The 15,153-nt window shown below is 45.4% G+C and overlaps 2 protein-coding genes across 7 annotated transcripts in view; both read left to right on the forward strand.

Annotated features, from left to right (window-relative positions):
• Window positions 1–108: 108 nt before the first annotated feature.
• On the forward strand, window positions 109–4,401 carry BCAS2 (BCAS2 pre-mRNA processing factor). 2 transcript variants are annotated; one of them, XM_029999853.2, is made up of 7 exons: window positions 109–290; window positions 367–459; window positions 634–704; window positions 834–995; window positions 2,076–2,126; window positions 3,347–3,427; window positions 3,957–4,401. In XM_029999853.2, the coding sequence occupies exons 1-7, from the start codon at window positions 198–200 to the stop codon at window positions 4,084–4,086; spliced, it is 681 nt and encodes a 226-aa protein (XP_029855713.1). In that variant the 5' UTR covers window positions 109–197; the 3' UTR covers window positions 4,087–4,401. The 2 variants fall into 2 exon arrangements, with proteins under 2 accessions (XP_029855713.1, XP_029855714.1); XM_029999854.1 differs by lacking the exon at window positions 2,076–2,126 and having other exon boundaries at window positions 153–290.
• A 510-nt stretch (window positions 4,402–4,911) lies between these two features.
• TRIM33 (tripartite motif containing 33) overlaps window positions 4,912–15,153 on the forward strand; it is a 42,798-nt gene continuing 32,556 nt past the window's right edge. For 3 of the 5 annotated variants that reach the window (XM_029999848.1, XM_029999849.1, XM_029999851.1), the window contains exons 1-2: window positions 13,404–13,475; window positions 13,967–14,003. In XM_029999848.1, coding sequence (XP_029855708.1) covers window positions 13,419–13,475; window positions 13,967–14,003 — 94 coding nt within the window. In that variant the 5' untranslated portion in view covers window positions 13,404–13,418. Of the gene's footprint in view, window positions 4,992–6,776; window positions 6,794–13,403; window positions 13,476–13,966; window positions 14,004–15,153 lie in introns of those variants that run through there. The other 2 variants (XM_029999850.2, XM_029999852.1) reach the window with 2 other exon arrangements.

Below are 15,153 nucleotides of genomic sequence, written 5' to 3' on the forward strand. Positions count from 1 at the left end.
GGGGCGGGTCTGGGGGCGGGGCCGGGGCGGGGGGTCGGGGGCCGGGCCAGCGCTACGTCACCGCTTGTCTCGCGGGGTCCCGCCGGCCGAGGGCGGATGCGCACGCTGGGGGGGGGGGGGGCGCGGGCCGGGCCGGTCGCGCAGGCGCTCTGCGGCAGCGCCGCTTGGCGGGCGGCCGGCGCGGGGCCGGGCGCACGATGGCGGGCCCGGGGTTGGTGGCGGGCGACGTGGTCGTGGACGCGCTGCCCTACTTCGACCAGGGCTACGAGGCGCCGGGCGTCCGGGAGGCGGTGAGTGCGGGCAGGGGCGGCGGGGGCGGGCCGGGGCGGCGGGCGGCGTTCCTGCCTGACGCCCCGTGTGCGCTAGGCCGCGGCGCTGGTGGAGGAGGAAACGCGGCGGTACCGGCCGACAAAGAACTACCTCAGTTACCTGCCGGCGCACGACTACAGCGCCTTCGAGGTGAGGCGGATCGGCCGGCCCCACGCCCTTCACCCCGAACATCCCCTGCACCCCGGCCGGCCCCCCCCCCCCCCCCTCCGAACCCCCCCGGTCCTCCCTCGCCACCCCGGCCGCCCCCCCCCCCCCCCCCCCCAGCCTGCCGCCGCCGCCGCCTCACCGCTGCCTTCCCCGCAGACCGAGATCATGCGGAACGAGTTCGAGCGCCTGGCGGCCCGGCAGCCCCTCGAGCTGCTCAGCATGAAGAGGTGAGCCGGGGCGGCCCTAGCAGCCGCCCGCCCCCGGCGCTGGCTGCGGCGGCCCCCGGGAGCGCCGGCGGGGCAGCGGTGCCCGCCGTGCCTTCTCCTGAAGCGGACGGGCGGGGCGGCGTGTTCTAGGTACGAGCTGCCAGCCCCGTCCTCCGGCCAGAAGAACGATATCACGGCGTGGCAGGAGTGTGTCAACAACTCCATGGCGCAACTGGAGCACCAGGCGGTCCGCATCGAGAACCTGGAGTTAATGTCGCAACATGGTTGTAACGCTTGGAAGGTGTACAACGAGTAAGGCTTTCATCTGCTTTGCTGAACCTAGCTGAAGTTCTGGCTTCAGTTCCTGTGTATTTCTCACGTTTTCCCGTGTAAGTCTGGTGGGGATCTTTAGAACGTATCCTGGAATAACTGAGCTCCTTTGAGAGAGCTGTATGTGGAAGAAAAGGAGGCTGCTCTGAAAGAGAAGGAGCCATCTCTCTGGCCAAGAAATAGCCTGTGTTTCAGTACATCCCAGTCTTGAATTTTGTGAGTTATTGTTTGGGTAGCAGTTGGTGATAATGGGCTTTGAGGGAGGATAACTAAAGGGACTAATGGCAGCTTGCAACAGGATAACTCAGTAGTGGAAATAAAGATCACTTACCACTGATCCCGCTCAGCCTGGAGTCCTTATTAATAAAGCTGTCGTAAAAGCCAAAAAAAGTGGTAGGCAGTGTGGCTGCAGGAAGCACCAGGGCTATTTCAGGCAGAGAATGTTAACGTCCACTTTTGAGAAGGGTTAGCTTACCCTTAGATAAAGGTGTGGAGAAAGGGAAGGTGCAACTTAACCTTTGAGAGAAGGCAAAGGGTTGCTTAGCTTAGGAGAAGGGTGGCAGGTAGAGGATCTACTAGCTTGTGCATATGTTAGGAAGTGAAAAGAACTCTTTGTGCTCTGACAATGTTATATGAGGGAAGCAATAATAAAAATTGGTTACGGGTAGTTTTAGAATTAAAATTAGAAGATGGATGATAAGGTAGGGAGATGTTACAATAGCATTCTAGTCAGAATAGCACAAGCATAGAGTAACAAGCTTGAAGATAAAACTTGATCAGCTAATGGATATGTTTTTATGATGCTGTCTGATGGCAAGGGCTGACCATAGTGATTATTGAAGGTTTATGTCATAAAACTGCATATATTATGGTTGGAACATTTTGGCGTTGTGTCATTCCCTTCAGGAGTGATGAGCACAGGCTGCACTGAGAACAAGTTGTCTGGTGTTTGCATTGAAGCGGCTTGTTGCTTCCTTAACTGAAGAGTTAAATTGCTGGTTAAATGGGTCCGATCTAGCAATTGTATGTTTTCCTAATGCTTTGCTTGCATTCTGCTATTAGACATCTGGTTCATATGATAGAACAAGCCCAGAAAGAGCTTCAGAAGTTGAGGTGAGTTATTCTTTTTCATATTTTCATACTGAAGTTGGAGGTTGAAAGCGAACCCCTCTTCCTGGCCCCCACACCAAGCTATACAAAGGCTTGTGTATTTGCTGCTGCTGTGATCATAGGAAAAAAGACCCAGTAATAACAATAGATAAGGAATCTGACCCTGCCCTCCCCAAGCGGTTACATTCATAATGCCTATGCCACTCAAACTTTGTGTTTGTTGTGTTTTGTTTTGTCCGAACTTCTGCTTTGAACAGAATGGATTGTGGTGGAATCCTCTTGAAATGCAGTCATGTTTTCTTTTTGCTGCTGATAAGACTTTTATTTAGTGTGCAGTTGTTTTTGCGAAGACATGTTCCCCGATATTAGGCTCGGCCTATCATTTTAAAGTGGATGCTTTAATGAGTTTACAGAGATGGATTACTCAGGGATGGAGGTCATAGTATATTGAAATGATGTGCCTTCATAACTCACTCTATTTAGACAGCATGCTATGGACTTGGCAAGTAACGCTTTTCAGCTTTCAGATTTAGGTGAACTACTGTCATTTTTAGCCTGAAGATGGGAGTGTATACTGGGACATGGGTAGAAGGCAAGTTGCATAGTGATTTGTATCTTTTATCAGTACCTGCGTGTTTAGATTAGCTGGAATTGCTGTCTTCAACAGAATCAGTGTGGGAAAGGGTAGAAGCAGAACTCAAGTTGGGAAGGCTAAAGGAACACCATGATGTATGGCAAGGAGGCTAACAGAGTACAAGTGTTAGCAGTGTGAACTAAGACCAAAGTATTTTAAGCATTCTGCACTTCTTGGATGCTTCATTGTATTGCTGAATTTTGTGCATGATTAGCCATTCATCCTTCCTTTTCTGACTTTTTTTTCAGAGAGAACAAAACATTTTCTCTGTTCTGCACTTGTCCAGGAGCAGTAGACTTGAATGTTTGAAGTTTTGCTGGTAGCAGAGTGGAAGATATTTTGTTGTTGTTTTTGTTGTATTGGGGTTTCTTTGTGGTTTTTTTTTAAATTATTTTTTATTTATCTCGGGGTTCTGTGTGCAGCCCTATACTGGGATTTGTCCATCTATATGTTGTAGTTACGGTCCTGGCTACACAAGTGTTTTCTGGTAGTACTTTTAGGGATTAGGTATATTTTGAAATTAGCAGCAGATACTACAAATTGTAAAGAAAGTAGACAAAAAAAATACATGGATCTTTTTTCTACCCAGGAAAAACATTCAAGATCTGAACTGGCAGCGAAAGAACATGCAGCTCACAGCTGGGGCTAAGCTACGAGAAATGGAATCTACGTGAGTATCTAGAATTTTTCTGTTAAATCTTCCACAAGTATATCTTTTGCTTGAAATTCTTCCATGCAGAGCATCAGTGATCTTTCAGTATTATTGGAGGATGTTATCGCATGAATACCGTTGCTTTGCACAAAGTGTTTTAAAGGATTTGTAATTCAGGTCTACATAATAGTTACTGTGGTGAAGTGAATCAATGAGCAAAAGATGTGAAAAGGAGGGCATATTAGCTCCTTGAAGTTGCCCAAGTTGTTTCTTAAACTCTTCTTTATCTAAGTATTGGAAGTTAGTGAATTTGAGTCTAGTAAACTAAATTTTGTATGTTAAGGTTTAACAGGGTTAAAAACTACTTTTTATCACTTTGATTGTTCAAATTACCATTGATATCAACTGAGGCTTATCATGTACTGAGAAAAATACTGCTTTATTCTGTGTCTTTGTGCTTTCTTTGGAGCAATAATTGTCTTTGATTTCAAAATCAGAGGACTGTTAAATAACACTTGAAGGCTTTTTTATTTCTTTTCTCTTCCAGATGGGTGTCTCTTGTCAGTAAAAATTACGAGATTGAACGAACTATTGTGCAGCTAGAAAATGAAATTTCACAAATCAAACAGCAGCATGGGGAAGCAAACAAGGAGAATATCCAGCAAGACTTCCAGTGACTTAATCCCTACTGTCTTACTGCAGCATGTGTTAAAAAAACAAAACAAAAAACTTTGGAGATGCTATGTGTTCGTAGACACCTCTAGTTGCAGTTGTGTGAGGTGATAGAAAGGTATTTTCATTGTTTCTTGTTTTACATTCTGGGAAGGAGGCAGGGTAGACTCAAAATGTCCTGTTCAGATGTACTATGGGCACAGTTAAGCGTACTGTGAATTGTTTCACTCCTTACATGCCTAAAGCAGGAGCTCTTAAAAACACCTGTTTCATGTTTTTGCATTTTCCCCTATGCCTGTAATAAATGTTGTTTTGCTAAATGTATGGCTTCTGCTTCATGTTCACAACACGGCCCGAGTGCTGTCAACGAGGTGGGCTTTGCCGAGTGAACCCACCCCATAGCACTGCGTGGTTGGTGTGCGTAATCTTGAATTCGGCGTGGGAGGCTGTGTCTGGGGAAGAGGCTGCTGCTTGGTGTTACGGCATTCCTAACTGGCCCATGCCAACCCTGGAGAGAGGCTAGTATGCAACATTGCAGTAGCGTTGCAAAGGTACATACTTGTTCCTGTGCACGAGGTGTCCCAGCCGAACGGCCTGCGCCCGAGGGGATTTTCGTTAGGGGTTTTATCCCCCACGCTATGAGGGTGTGGTGTCAATCGTCCAGTTACCTCCTAATGCGTGTTTCTAATGATCCACCGTAAGTGCGGTGCAGCACAGTGACTGTATTTTTGTAGGTCTTGCAGCATCATGGTACGTCACCATCCCCGCGGCTCACCTGCTCCTCACGACCTCCAGCGCCGGCTTCCGCAAACTTGCAGGATGTGCCTGTCTCTGGGACATGGCCCCCTCGGTTTCCGCGGTGAGGACAGAATGTTCCTTACCGTAGGCGATGGCTGGTTCCTCGGCAGGGGTACGTAACGGGCCTCGGCTCTCCCCGTCATGACGCAGCCCTCGCACCCGCCGGAGCTCCTCCCGCCTGGCGCGTCTCCGCCGTTGGCGCCGCAGCCGGGCCGTGACGGCCTCCCGCGCGGCAGGGCGCCGGTTGCTGGAGGCGCGGGGCGTTCGCAGGCGCGGGCACTGCCGCCCGCTCCACCGCTGCCTGGGCAGGGCCGCGGCCGCAGCAGGCGCTGGGCTCGGGACCGGGACCGGGACCGGGGCCGGGGGGAGGTGCCCGGGGGGGCGGGGCTCGCTGCGAGCCCCGCCCCCAGGGCCGCCGGCTCCCTCTGGGGCGATTGGTTGGGAAGCCGCCGACGCCGACCAGTGGGGATTCTCCCCGCGTTGCGGTGACAGGTCCGCGCCCCGCCCTGGCCGGCGCTGCGTCACGATTCCGTCTTCGCCGACGCCCCCCTTGGCGACGGAGTACGCGCTCCCGCGCACGGCCTCTCGCGCCGCACCGAGCGCGCCTGCGCCAGCCTCGGGCCCGCCTGCCTGCCGGGGCGCGCGCACGGCGCGCGGTGACGCCGTGCGTGCGCGGAGCGGGGAGTCGGGTTCAAAGGAGGAAACATGGCGGAAAACAGGAAAACAAAGGGAGGCGGCGGTGGGCGGGGAGGGGTGGCCTGCCGCTGTGCCTCGTGCCCGTGGCGGCGGGTGGCGGCCTGGAGCCTGCGGCCGCGTCCCCCTCCGCCGCCGCCGCGCCGCCCGAGGAGCGGGAGAGCCCGGGCGCGGCGGCGGCGGCGGCGGAGCGCGCTCTCGGGGAGGCCGAGGCCGAGGCGGCGGCGGGGCCCGGCGTCGTTCCGGGGCCGGGCCCCAGCCCGGTGCCCCCGCTGACACCGGCGGCGCCGGGGCCCTTCTCGCTGCTGGACACCTGCGCCGTTTGCGCGCAGAGCCTGCAGAGCCGGCGGGAGGCCGAGCCCAAGCTGCTGCCCTGCCTGCACTCCTTCTGCCGGCGCTGCCTGCCCGAGCCCGAGCGGCAGCTCAGCGTGCCCGTGCCCGGCGGGGCCAACGGCGACATCCAGCAAGGTGAGGGCGGGGGGCGGCCGGGCACTCGCCCGCCCGCCCGCGGCTTCGCCGGCCGGCTTCTCTGCGTTGCTCGCCGGCTTCTCGCTTCTGGCGGCGGGCGGGCGGCCGGCTTCGCTTTCCCGGGGCTTGAGCCCGTGGCTTTTCTCAGCCTTGTTCGGTAGCTGTACCCGGAGGGGTTGCGTACGTGACCGCCGGTGTTTCTGGTGCCCTCGTCCTGCGCGGTCTGTCTTAGGACGCCTGCCAGCAGCTGACTTTGTATTTTCAACCGACTTAGGCTGAAACTTGGAAGTTCTTGGAATTATGGTGTGAGTTGTGTTGTGCGTTTTGTTTTGCTTTGGCTTTCGGGGTGCTGCAGTAGAGGTGTGTCTGCGAGGAGGTGTTCAACTGCCGAGTTGTACAGCACTCGAAAAAAAATTTGTCTGCGCGAAATCTAATTCGCTGTTACAGTATTACACGCTCACTTGCAAGTGGCGTGTGTAGCACGCCTGCTTTCAGGTACGTGTTTCCTGAGGACTGAGTTATAATACTGCGGTGCTGTTTGTCACTTGACTCGCTGTGCCTGTGTACTCTAGGCGTATGTAACTTTTGTGCCATGGAACAAGCGTAGACTGCTCCTTCCAGGTGTTTTTATTGAAATCACAGCTTGAATTTAATTTTTTTATTTTATGTGTTCAGGGATGGAATTGAAAAGCTTCTGGAGCTTTTAATGGAGTGACTCACACGCTGTGGTTCACAGACCAAGCTAGGGCCCTGGTAAGTGGTTTTACAGGTCTTCACTGGGCCTTGTGGTCAGAGACACCTTGTTTGGTGACATCTTTCTGGTTTTAGCAAGGACTTAAGCCTTTCCTGGGTTGCATAGTGAAGGAATTAACCTGGCTTGGTAGTGGTTCTTTCATCCAAACTGTTCAGAAGTGGTTCATCTAGGATGTGGTCTTAGAAAGTCTGTCAGTTTTGAAAAGATAGTGCATTAAATATAGTTCATAAGTGCATTAAATAAAGCACTAGGTTGGTCTTTTGATCCTTCTTGTTAAATTCAAGGTTCTATGTTTTGCATTATATATGCTGGTGAAAGACACAGAACTTGGAAAGCTAGGTTTGTTTTATTAGCAATTAGCAGGAATTATCTGAATCCTGCTATGCCTGTTAGGATACAAGTTTGGGAACAACATGAAGCGTAGCTTCTGAAGTATACGTAAACTGGAATGTTAATCCTTGTTATATGCATTTTAAGAATCCTTGATTGTGTGTTTTGGAGAAGTAAGAATTCATCCTTGGATTGCTGCATCGAAAACTTTTAGGTGATGTGAGCAAGATGTGCATATAGGGTCTAGGAGAGAATACTGGTAGAGATGTGGATGATCCATCTGTAGTGGTACATAAGTCTGTGTGAACAAATGTATTAGCTCAGCAGGTCAGTTAAGAATGAGACATTGACCAACCAGAAGATGCAGTTTTGTGGATAGCTTTCTCTGCACATTGTAAATGGAATCAGTTGAATGACACATGAAATGCTTACCAGTAAATCAGGTACAAAATGGACATTCTCAACATACAGAGAAGTACCACATTGCTTAGTCATGCAGGTTCCTTTCCTGTTGGCATGGGTTTTGATAGTCATGAGTGTTACTTCCACTTCTGCTTCTCTAGTCTCCTTAACCATGAGCAGGTGTTTTTTCATGAGGGAAGAATTACTGGGAAGTGGTACCCATAGCTACACCTGAAGCAGGCTACACTTAACTGCAGGCTCTCGCTGCTGGATTATATGCTGTTATATATGTTATATATATATTATATACTATTTTATATGCATTTAAATTTGCCTGCTATTTTTCAGTCTCTACACCTAGATGAGAAAATTACAGGTGCTATAGAAAAGAACTGGATTTTTCTTTTGACAGTTTTTCTGGTTGCTTTCTTAATTAGTTTCAGATTTTGCTCTGTAAGAGCTGTCAGTACTTGAAATAGTAAATATGTGTATTTATTGGGTAATAACTGTGGAAGCTGCTTACTAGGAGTTGAGTGTGAGGTCAGTACCTACAGAGCAGTTCTCTGAGTGACAGTACCCTTCCCTGATGAAAGCGTGCTGCTGCTCTCATAGAGAAAACAGTAAGGATGCTTGAAGGCAGTATAGATGTGGTCTATATCAGCATCTCTTCTTCTACCCTGTTGCCACTCTGTTGAGAGCCACTGCTAATGAAGACAGAAAAATGGTCTCAATTCCTAAAAGTTTGAGAAACACTGACTAAAGTTTGAAATAATTACATAAATTTGTGGTTTGCTGTATTATAAGGAGGTAACTGGTAGGTTCGTACCTATTGCACTGGTGAAAGAATTTTTTTTTTTTTTGCTGTTTACATTTATGTTGGGAAAAAAATCAGAAGTTTTGGGGCTTATATGTTTAAAACGTATTTTCATGACATTTATTTAACATAAAGTAGCATCTTGTATTCAGTTTAATGATTAATAGGTCATTGGAATGTGCATTTTATTTGGTGGATAGATGATTTCTTTACTCCTGGTGTTTCAGCTGTCCAACTGTATTCTTTCTTTCAGATTGAATAGGTTACAAGAAAATGCCTTCTTGTATTTGTATCACAGTGTTCTGAAAAATTTTTATTTCTAAGTTAGAGATTTCAGATGGTTACAGATACTGCAAAACAACTTATTATGTACCCACTGCTGCTGCTCCTCCTGGGACGATAGGTTGTTTTGAGGTTTCACTGCCTCACCGAGATATTTACAAGCTCTCTTAAGAAGATTATCTCAATAGAGAGAATGTGTGTCTCTCCCAGCTCCTTGTGAATGTCACAATCTTCATTAGGCTGAAAAACTAAAAAAGAGCTGCAAGATGCTTTCAGAGGGCCCTAAGGGAAACATACACAATTGGTTAATGTGTGTGTATGTATAATTTGAGGAACAATATATTTACTACTGAGTGCTATAATGTATAGTATCGTAAATTATTTTGATACGGTGAATTCAACTCCCATACCCAGTGTTTGTGTATTTAGAAACTGTGTATTAGTCACACCTTAAATTATGCAGTAACTTTTTAATTTGCTTTGGAAGGGGGACATAAAAATGGTATGTCTATGAGAATGTGACATATCACTTAAACTGATATAGTAGTAGTTACTGTATTTTCAGTCTAGAAAGCTGAAAATTCCTGCATCAAATAGTCTGCTTAGGCTATGTAAATGCAGGCCATCTTAGTTTCAGTGAATGTTAGTACATATCACCTGAACTTTCTTGATTCTTTAGCTTTCTCCTGTGTTGATGAATGAGGGTCGTGAATATATGCTGGAGCCCAGCAAAGGCTGAGTCCTGAAAAATGTTCAGTTCATATTCTGGACTTACTAAAAATCTTGGTCTGAAACTTAAATTTCAGTCTAAATTAATAGTGTATTTTAAAATAATGTTTTTGAGAATATTCTAGGCATGTGTTATTTTTATAAGAATTGATGTCTGTGACTGCTATAAATCAGTTTTTCATATAAAATATGATATGTTGTCAGTTCAGTGCATGACAGTTGTGATATAAGCAGGGATTGTTTGTCCAAAAAAAAAAAAAAAAAGGCTGAGTTAGGAGTGGACCTTGAAAGCAGTTAGTTTATTTTTTAATGTATTCTGATAGATTTTAGTCTGATTGTGTCATTCACTTGACCTGCGAGGGTTTGTTTCAAGGTCTAATCACTGAAACTAGAACAAGGGTTTTGATGTATGGCTATGCAGAATCATGTTTTGACCCTTACATTTGAGAGAAGTATTATGCATGTGCAGTAACTACAATTGGTGTTCTCAACCAATAAATGAAACCTGGCAGAGATTCATTCCTTAGAGGACTGCATACATGCCAAGTTTGAACTTAAAACGGAAGCTTGAGTTATTAGATTGCATGAGTGCTTGCAAATATTTCCTGAACTGTGAAGCTTTATCATCATTATAAAAATGTAAACATCTGAAAGGATTTTGAATTTTCTTTTATTCATTTAGTACTTGTGTTGGCAATCAACCTGACACATTTCAACAGAAAACAAAGATGTGTGTTTAGAACCAGGTGTCTAAAATGATGCTGTTCACTCAATAGTAATTAGGGTTGTAGAGGTTGAGGACTTGATTATCAGCGGATAGTGTGGTAGAGTTTTAGGCTAGTGCTAACTGAGGTCTCCTAAGTATCAACAGAAAATCTGAGCCATTTCTTTAAAATGAATATTCTTGAAGGAGCACAGCATCGCATAGGTTGGCAGGGACTTGCAGATGTGTCTAGCTCGACCTCTTGCTTAAAGCAGGTCTGGTTAGAGGAGGTTCTTCAGGGCCTTGTCCGCTTGTCTGCTGGGATGGCAACTTCACAACTTTTCTGAGCCTCTGTTGCAGTGTTTGCCCATCCTTGTAAATATGTGAAATACATTGTGTTGAAGCAAGTTTTGCCCTGTTCCTGCCTGTATGTGTTAATACCTGTCCTTTCTCTGCGCACCTCTGGGAAGAGCCTGGCTCTGCCCCGCTGCCCCATCGGGCAGTTGCAGGCAGTGGTCAGGTCCCCGGTCTGAGAGGGGCAGCCTCTCCTCACATGTTGTGTGTTCCAGCCCTGCTCTGGGCTTGCCCCAGTTTGTCAGTCTGTCTTGTACTGGGGAGTCCCAGATGGGGCCCAGTATCCAGGTGTGGTTTCCCAGAGTGCTGAAAAGGGAAAGGATTGCTGTCCTGGCTGGACCTGCTGGCTGGACCTGCTAATGCAGCCTGGGAGGCATTGGTCTTTTTTGCTGAAGGGTGTGCTGTTGACTCCTGTTCAACTTCTTTTCCATAAGGTACTGTAAACATTGTATTTTAGAGTATTAAAGTGAGGTCAAAGTTACTTTTTTATACTTGTGTTTTACGGTTTTAGTACTCTTGAATGTCATGAAGCGACTAAACAATTTATAAAGATTTTTGTATTACAGACCAGAGCTTATGTTAAAGGAGTTGGATCTTAGGAAAATACAAATTTTACTATGTAAGTAGGGATATATAGGAATGCAAGTGTTTGGGTTCAATATTTGAATACACTTTGAGAGATACTTTGAATTTATAATTTTGAACTACTGGAAAGACTCCTTATGTTAGCCCAGTGGTGGAGGGGATCCAGTGGTGAATGGTGCTACTGAAGTACAAAGTGCTTTTCGTAGCATCTTATCCCTTGATTGTGTACATCGTGTGCTTGCCATGCCCTCCCCCATTGAGATCAATGATCTCCTCACCGTCAGCAATACCCTTTATTTTGTTGTCAAAAGCTGTCTTGGAGTTAGAACTTCAGTGACTTTATTTTCCATTATGGCTTTTTGTTCTCTCTGAGGTTTAAGAAGTGTTCGGTTAGGCTGTGACATGTTCATTTTAAGTTGACTGAAGTAAACTTATATGTGAAGTCAACAAGTGAATGTATGGATGCTTTAATATGGAAGCTTCTTACAGAAATTAGCTATTTTGCTTTAGCTAGTGTAATGTTTGTAGCAAGTAGGTAAGTTTCCATGGCTAGTTCTAACTGTGTTCCCCTTTCTTCCTCCCCACTTCCCCTTTCTCTAACCCCAGGGCTACAGTGCTGGAGGCTCCCAGCCAGCTTCTCTCTAGTGTTTGTAAACAAAAACTAGAAGACCAGATCGAGAGGATGGTAGTATGTGGGTTTGGCTAGGAAACAGGTTGATTCTTACTGGCTCAGGAAGCCTTGCTCTTCTACAGATGGTCTCTGAAACATCTGATGAAATTCCAGAAGGGAATTTTTAGAAGTGTGCGTAGGGAGCAATGAATAATATTCAGAAAATTCCAGGGTTTTTCTTCTTGTGCAAAAGTAGTAGGTATGAGTTGAACACATACTGTCTTACTGGGCAGAACGTGTCTTCCCTAGCAAAGATGTACTGGGGACAGATCAGTTGATTTCAACTTATGTTAAAAGTACCAAGAGTCTGAATTCCTTAATATCAAGCTGGAGTGAGTATTGTAGCTGAAGACTTGACATAAGCTTTCTCTGGAGGCGGTTTCTCTGGTTTGATCCTACAAGACTGGAAGTATAGAGAATCAAGCCTTTCCCCTTCCATCTCTGTAGCTCTCAAGCATTTTTAAAATTTGGAAGAGTATTTTAGTGTTGTCAGGATTAAGATGTCAGACTGGAGAAATGAATTCTAAGGAAGTTTTGAATAAATTTCCTGTTGAAACTAGTTCAAGATGAAGGCTTTCATAGTTATGTTAACGTGTTGGAAAAAATTGCCTGTTTTGAGATGCGCACAAATAGCCATCAGAGAAATGTTATTACCCTTGGGAAACTTTAAACAAAACCATATACAAGGTAATTCTCATAGTTCAGAGTTACAATTAAGAAAAATACTTTTGTTGCAGGTTTAGGTGTTAGTTGGCAATGGTAGATTAAAAGCATCTCCTATTCAAAATCTTAAATTCTTTGAAATGTTCCATTGTGATTTGCTGCTGGATTATGTTGCAGATTTTTTTAGCAGTATTTCTGTTTTTATGAAAACAGAATTACTTTTTCTCCTCTATTTACTTCAGTTTTGCACTTTCTGACATCCTTTGATGTCTGTGGTCTAGTTTAGTGTGCTTTAGCTAAATCATAAGCAGTTAAAAGGATTACATAGATGCTACTCTCATTAGTGTTCTTAATAAAGTCTTTGACTGACAAATAAGAACGTCTAATGTGCAATGTAAGGAAGATGTGACTTCTAGCAGTTGTATAACCAGCAGTTCAACATGTGTTGCATAGTAAAATTTGTGCGACTTGCCTCTCTTTGCTCTGACAAAACTCTTCACCTGAGGTATTCTATGTTCTGCTTCAGTTGGAAGTGTAGGTCATAACCTTGACAGAATTTGCCAAGAGAGCTGGAGCCGTACCAAAATGTTCTTGTTGTACGGCTTTTCCTTGGTTTCACAGTTGTGATCCACAGCCTGATTTGCAGAGATGTGGACTCCTGTGCAGGGCAGGGGCAGCCCTTCCCGGGGTAGTGACCGTTTTGGGGATGTGGCCAGCATTCCTGATTCCATCTGCTGCGGGCTCTGCCTCAAGTCCCGTCAGTCTGCTGGAGAGAGTTGGGGTGCGGGGCAGCTCAGGCAGCTCCCCAGGGCTAATTCCTGCCATAGTTGTTACAGATACATCCCTGACTGCCTTCTTGCAGGGATGCGCTTCTGTCCGTTCTCCTTTGTGGTTTTCTTCAGCTCAGAGTAGTGTCTTGGACTAATTGGTCCTCCTGACTGTGTCAGGAGACTCCTTAGGAGTGTGTCGCAAGGAAACTGGGAGTTTCTTTTCTCCCTCTGTTGCAGGCTTTGGAAACTCTGATAGGGAGGAATGGCTCATGATGTGAGAAGATGGCAAGTGAAACCTGTCTCCCTTTGAGTGGGGTTGACAATGCAAGGCAGGCTTTTCCTACCTGCTGGGTTGGTGACTCTCAAACCAAACTTCCGGGTAAGAAATTATTCCTGCTTCTCACTTAAATCGGCCTGAGGTAGGGTAAAAGGAGAGAAACAAAACTCAGTTTAGGCTACATGTTGTATGTAGTGGTGGATGGCAGACAGTAAACATGTAGGATTGAAAAGATTTTTGCTGTTCTGTATAAAGTCTGGAGAATTGTGTGACAAAAAGTAGAATCTGATCTTAACTGCTCAATTAATTGAGGGTAAGATGTAGTTCATTTCACCACAGTGTTACTGGAAATGGCAGGGAGGGGAAAATGTGGTATGTATAGCTGTGTATATCAAGTACTGTGGAAAAGAGGTAATAAGTGTTTATGCTCATGGTTGTTACAGGTCTTATATACCATTGTGAGGTTTGTGATATAAAAAAGTAGGAAAACCGGTGATGTCAGTCCTCTTAAATGCAGAGTAAGAAGCTTAGAAGCCCACTTCTGTTACCCGCATCTCTTGTAAAATTGTTCATCATTTTCTGTGGCCTTTTAGGTCCAAAGGCTGATTGTTCTTGGATTTCTTCATGAAAGTACGGATACTCACAGGAGCATCTGTGGATCACTGGTGACATTTGTGGGATGCTTTTTTGGGGGGGGGTGGGGCTTTGGCACCTGAAGTATAACTTTGTTCCTGTAGCTAATGCTGATGACAGTATTTTGATGATAGTGTACTGTAAGTCAGAAATGAACTACAGTTTAAAATGTTTTAGAACCTCAGTGCAGAGTTTCATGTGATGCAGTCAATACTTACTATTTCTTCTAAAATTTTTTGTCAGGGAAGAAGCATTACTGTTTTATGGTTAGGTGAAACTGAGCTATATGGGATTTGAAATGCGAAGTCTGAAAGAAACTTCCTGATTTTCAGCTCTTCACTTTATTGCTGATGTTAACCTGTGGATATTGATTTATGGCTTCAAAATAATGGGAAGCCATCACTGAGAACATAGGAAGTCTTTATGGTAGTAATTAGGATAGGGGGGACATCATAAACTAGTCTGACCTTCGTCATTTCTATGAATATGTCTAAGTCTAATTCAGTTGTGATTTAGAAAAAAATTGATCTTTTAATATTTTTTGTTGTGTGCTGTCTGATACATTCCTTGGAAGTAGTTACGTGCCTGTTTTGAAAGCAGAGTTACAGTGGAAATGTGTACTAGGGCTAATGTGTTTGGTTTGGGTTTGTTTTTTTAAACAGTATTAAGCTTCTAATTTAAAATGATGCAGAAAAACAATGTAATAAGTTCTGCTGGAGTATAAGTAGGATGATATTTTTACTTTTACTTCATTTTCATTTTCTTACCTAAGAATTTTTTTGGACTGAAACTGGCAGTGAAACCTTGTTTTTTCTAGTAGGTTATATAAACATTTGAGCCTTAGTTTGTCCTAAAATATGTTCTCATTAAATTTTTACCATAAACTTTGATAGCTTGCAAATTATCTCAAGTTTTGACAGGTAAGGATTTCTTTCTGTTTTTCCTCTATGTAAATGCTATTTCAGTGTGATTTTTTTTTCTACTTTTCCCTCTCCCCTCACGAAATGAGCCACATCTGTATCTTTTCAGTAATGCAGTTTGGTTCCTAGTACAAATGATGCTGCATTAATTTGTTTTATATTAGGTTAAAAGACCAGGACATGAGTGAGTATGGGATGTGTAGTGGCTCATATAATACTGGAAAGCT

Source organism: Aquila chrysaetos, chromosome 24, assembly GCF_900496995.4.
Source record: "Aquila chrysaetos chrysaetos chromosome 24, bAquChr1.4, whole genome shotgun sequence".
NCBI lineage: Eukaryota > Metazoa > Chordata > Aves > Accipitriformes > Accipitridae > Aquila > Aquila chrysaetos.

Bases quoted from the DNA above. Each gene is read 5' to 3' on its own strand.
- BCAS2 (XM_029999853.2), top strand. From the start codon at position 198: ATGGCGGGCCCGGGGTTGGTGGCGGGCGACGTGGTCGTGGACGCGCTG. The intron at 460-633 runs GTGAGGCGGATC...CCTTCCCCGCAG, and splicing joins ACGACTACAGCGCCTTCGAG to ACCGAGATCATGCGGAACGA. The intron at 2,127-3,346 runs GTGAGTTATTCT...TTTTCTACCCAG, and splicing joins AAAGAGCTTCAGAAGTTGAG to GAAAAACATTCAAGATCTGA.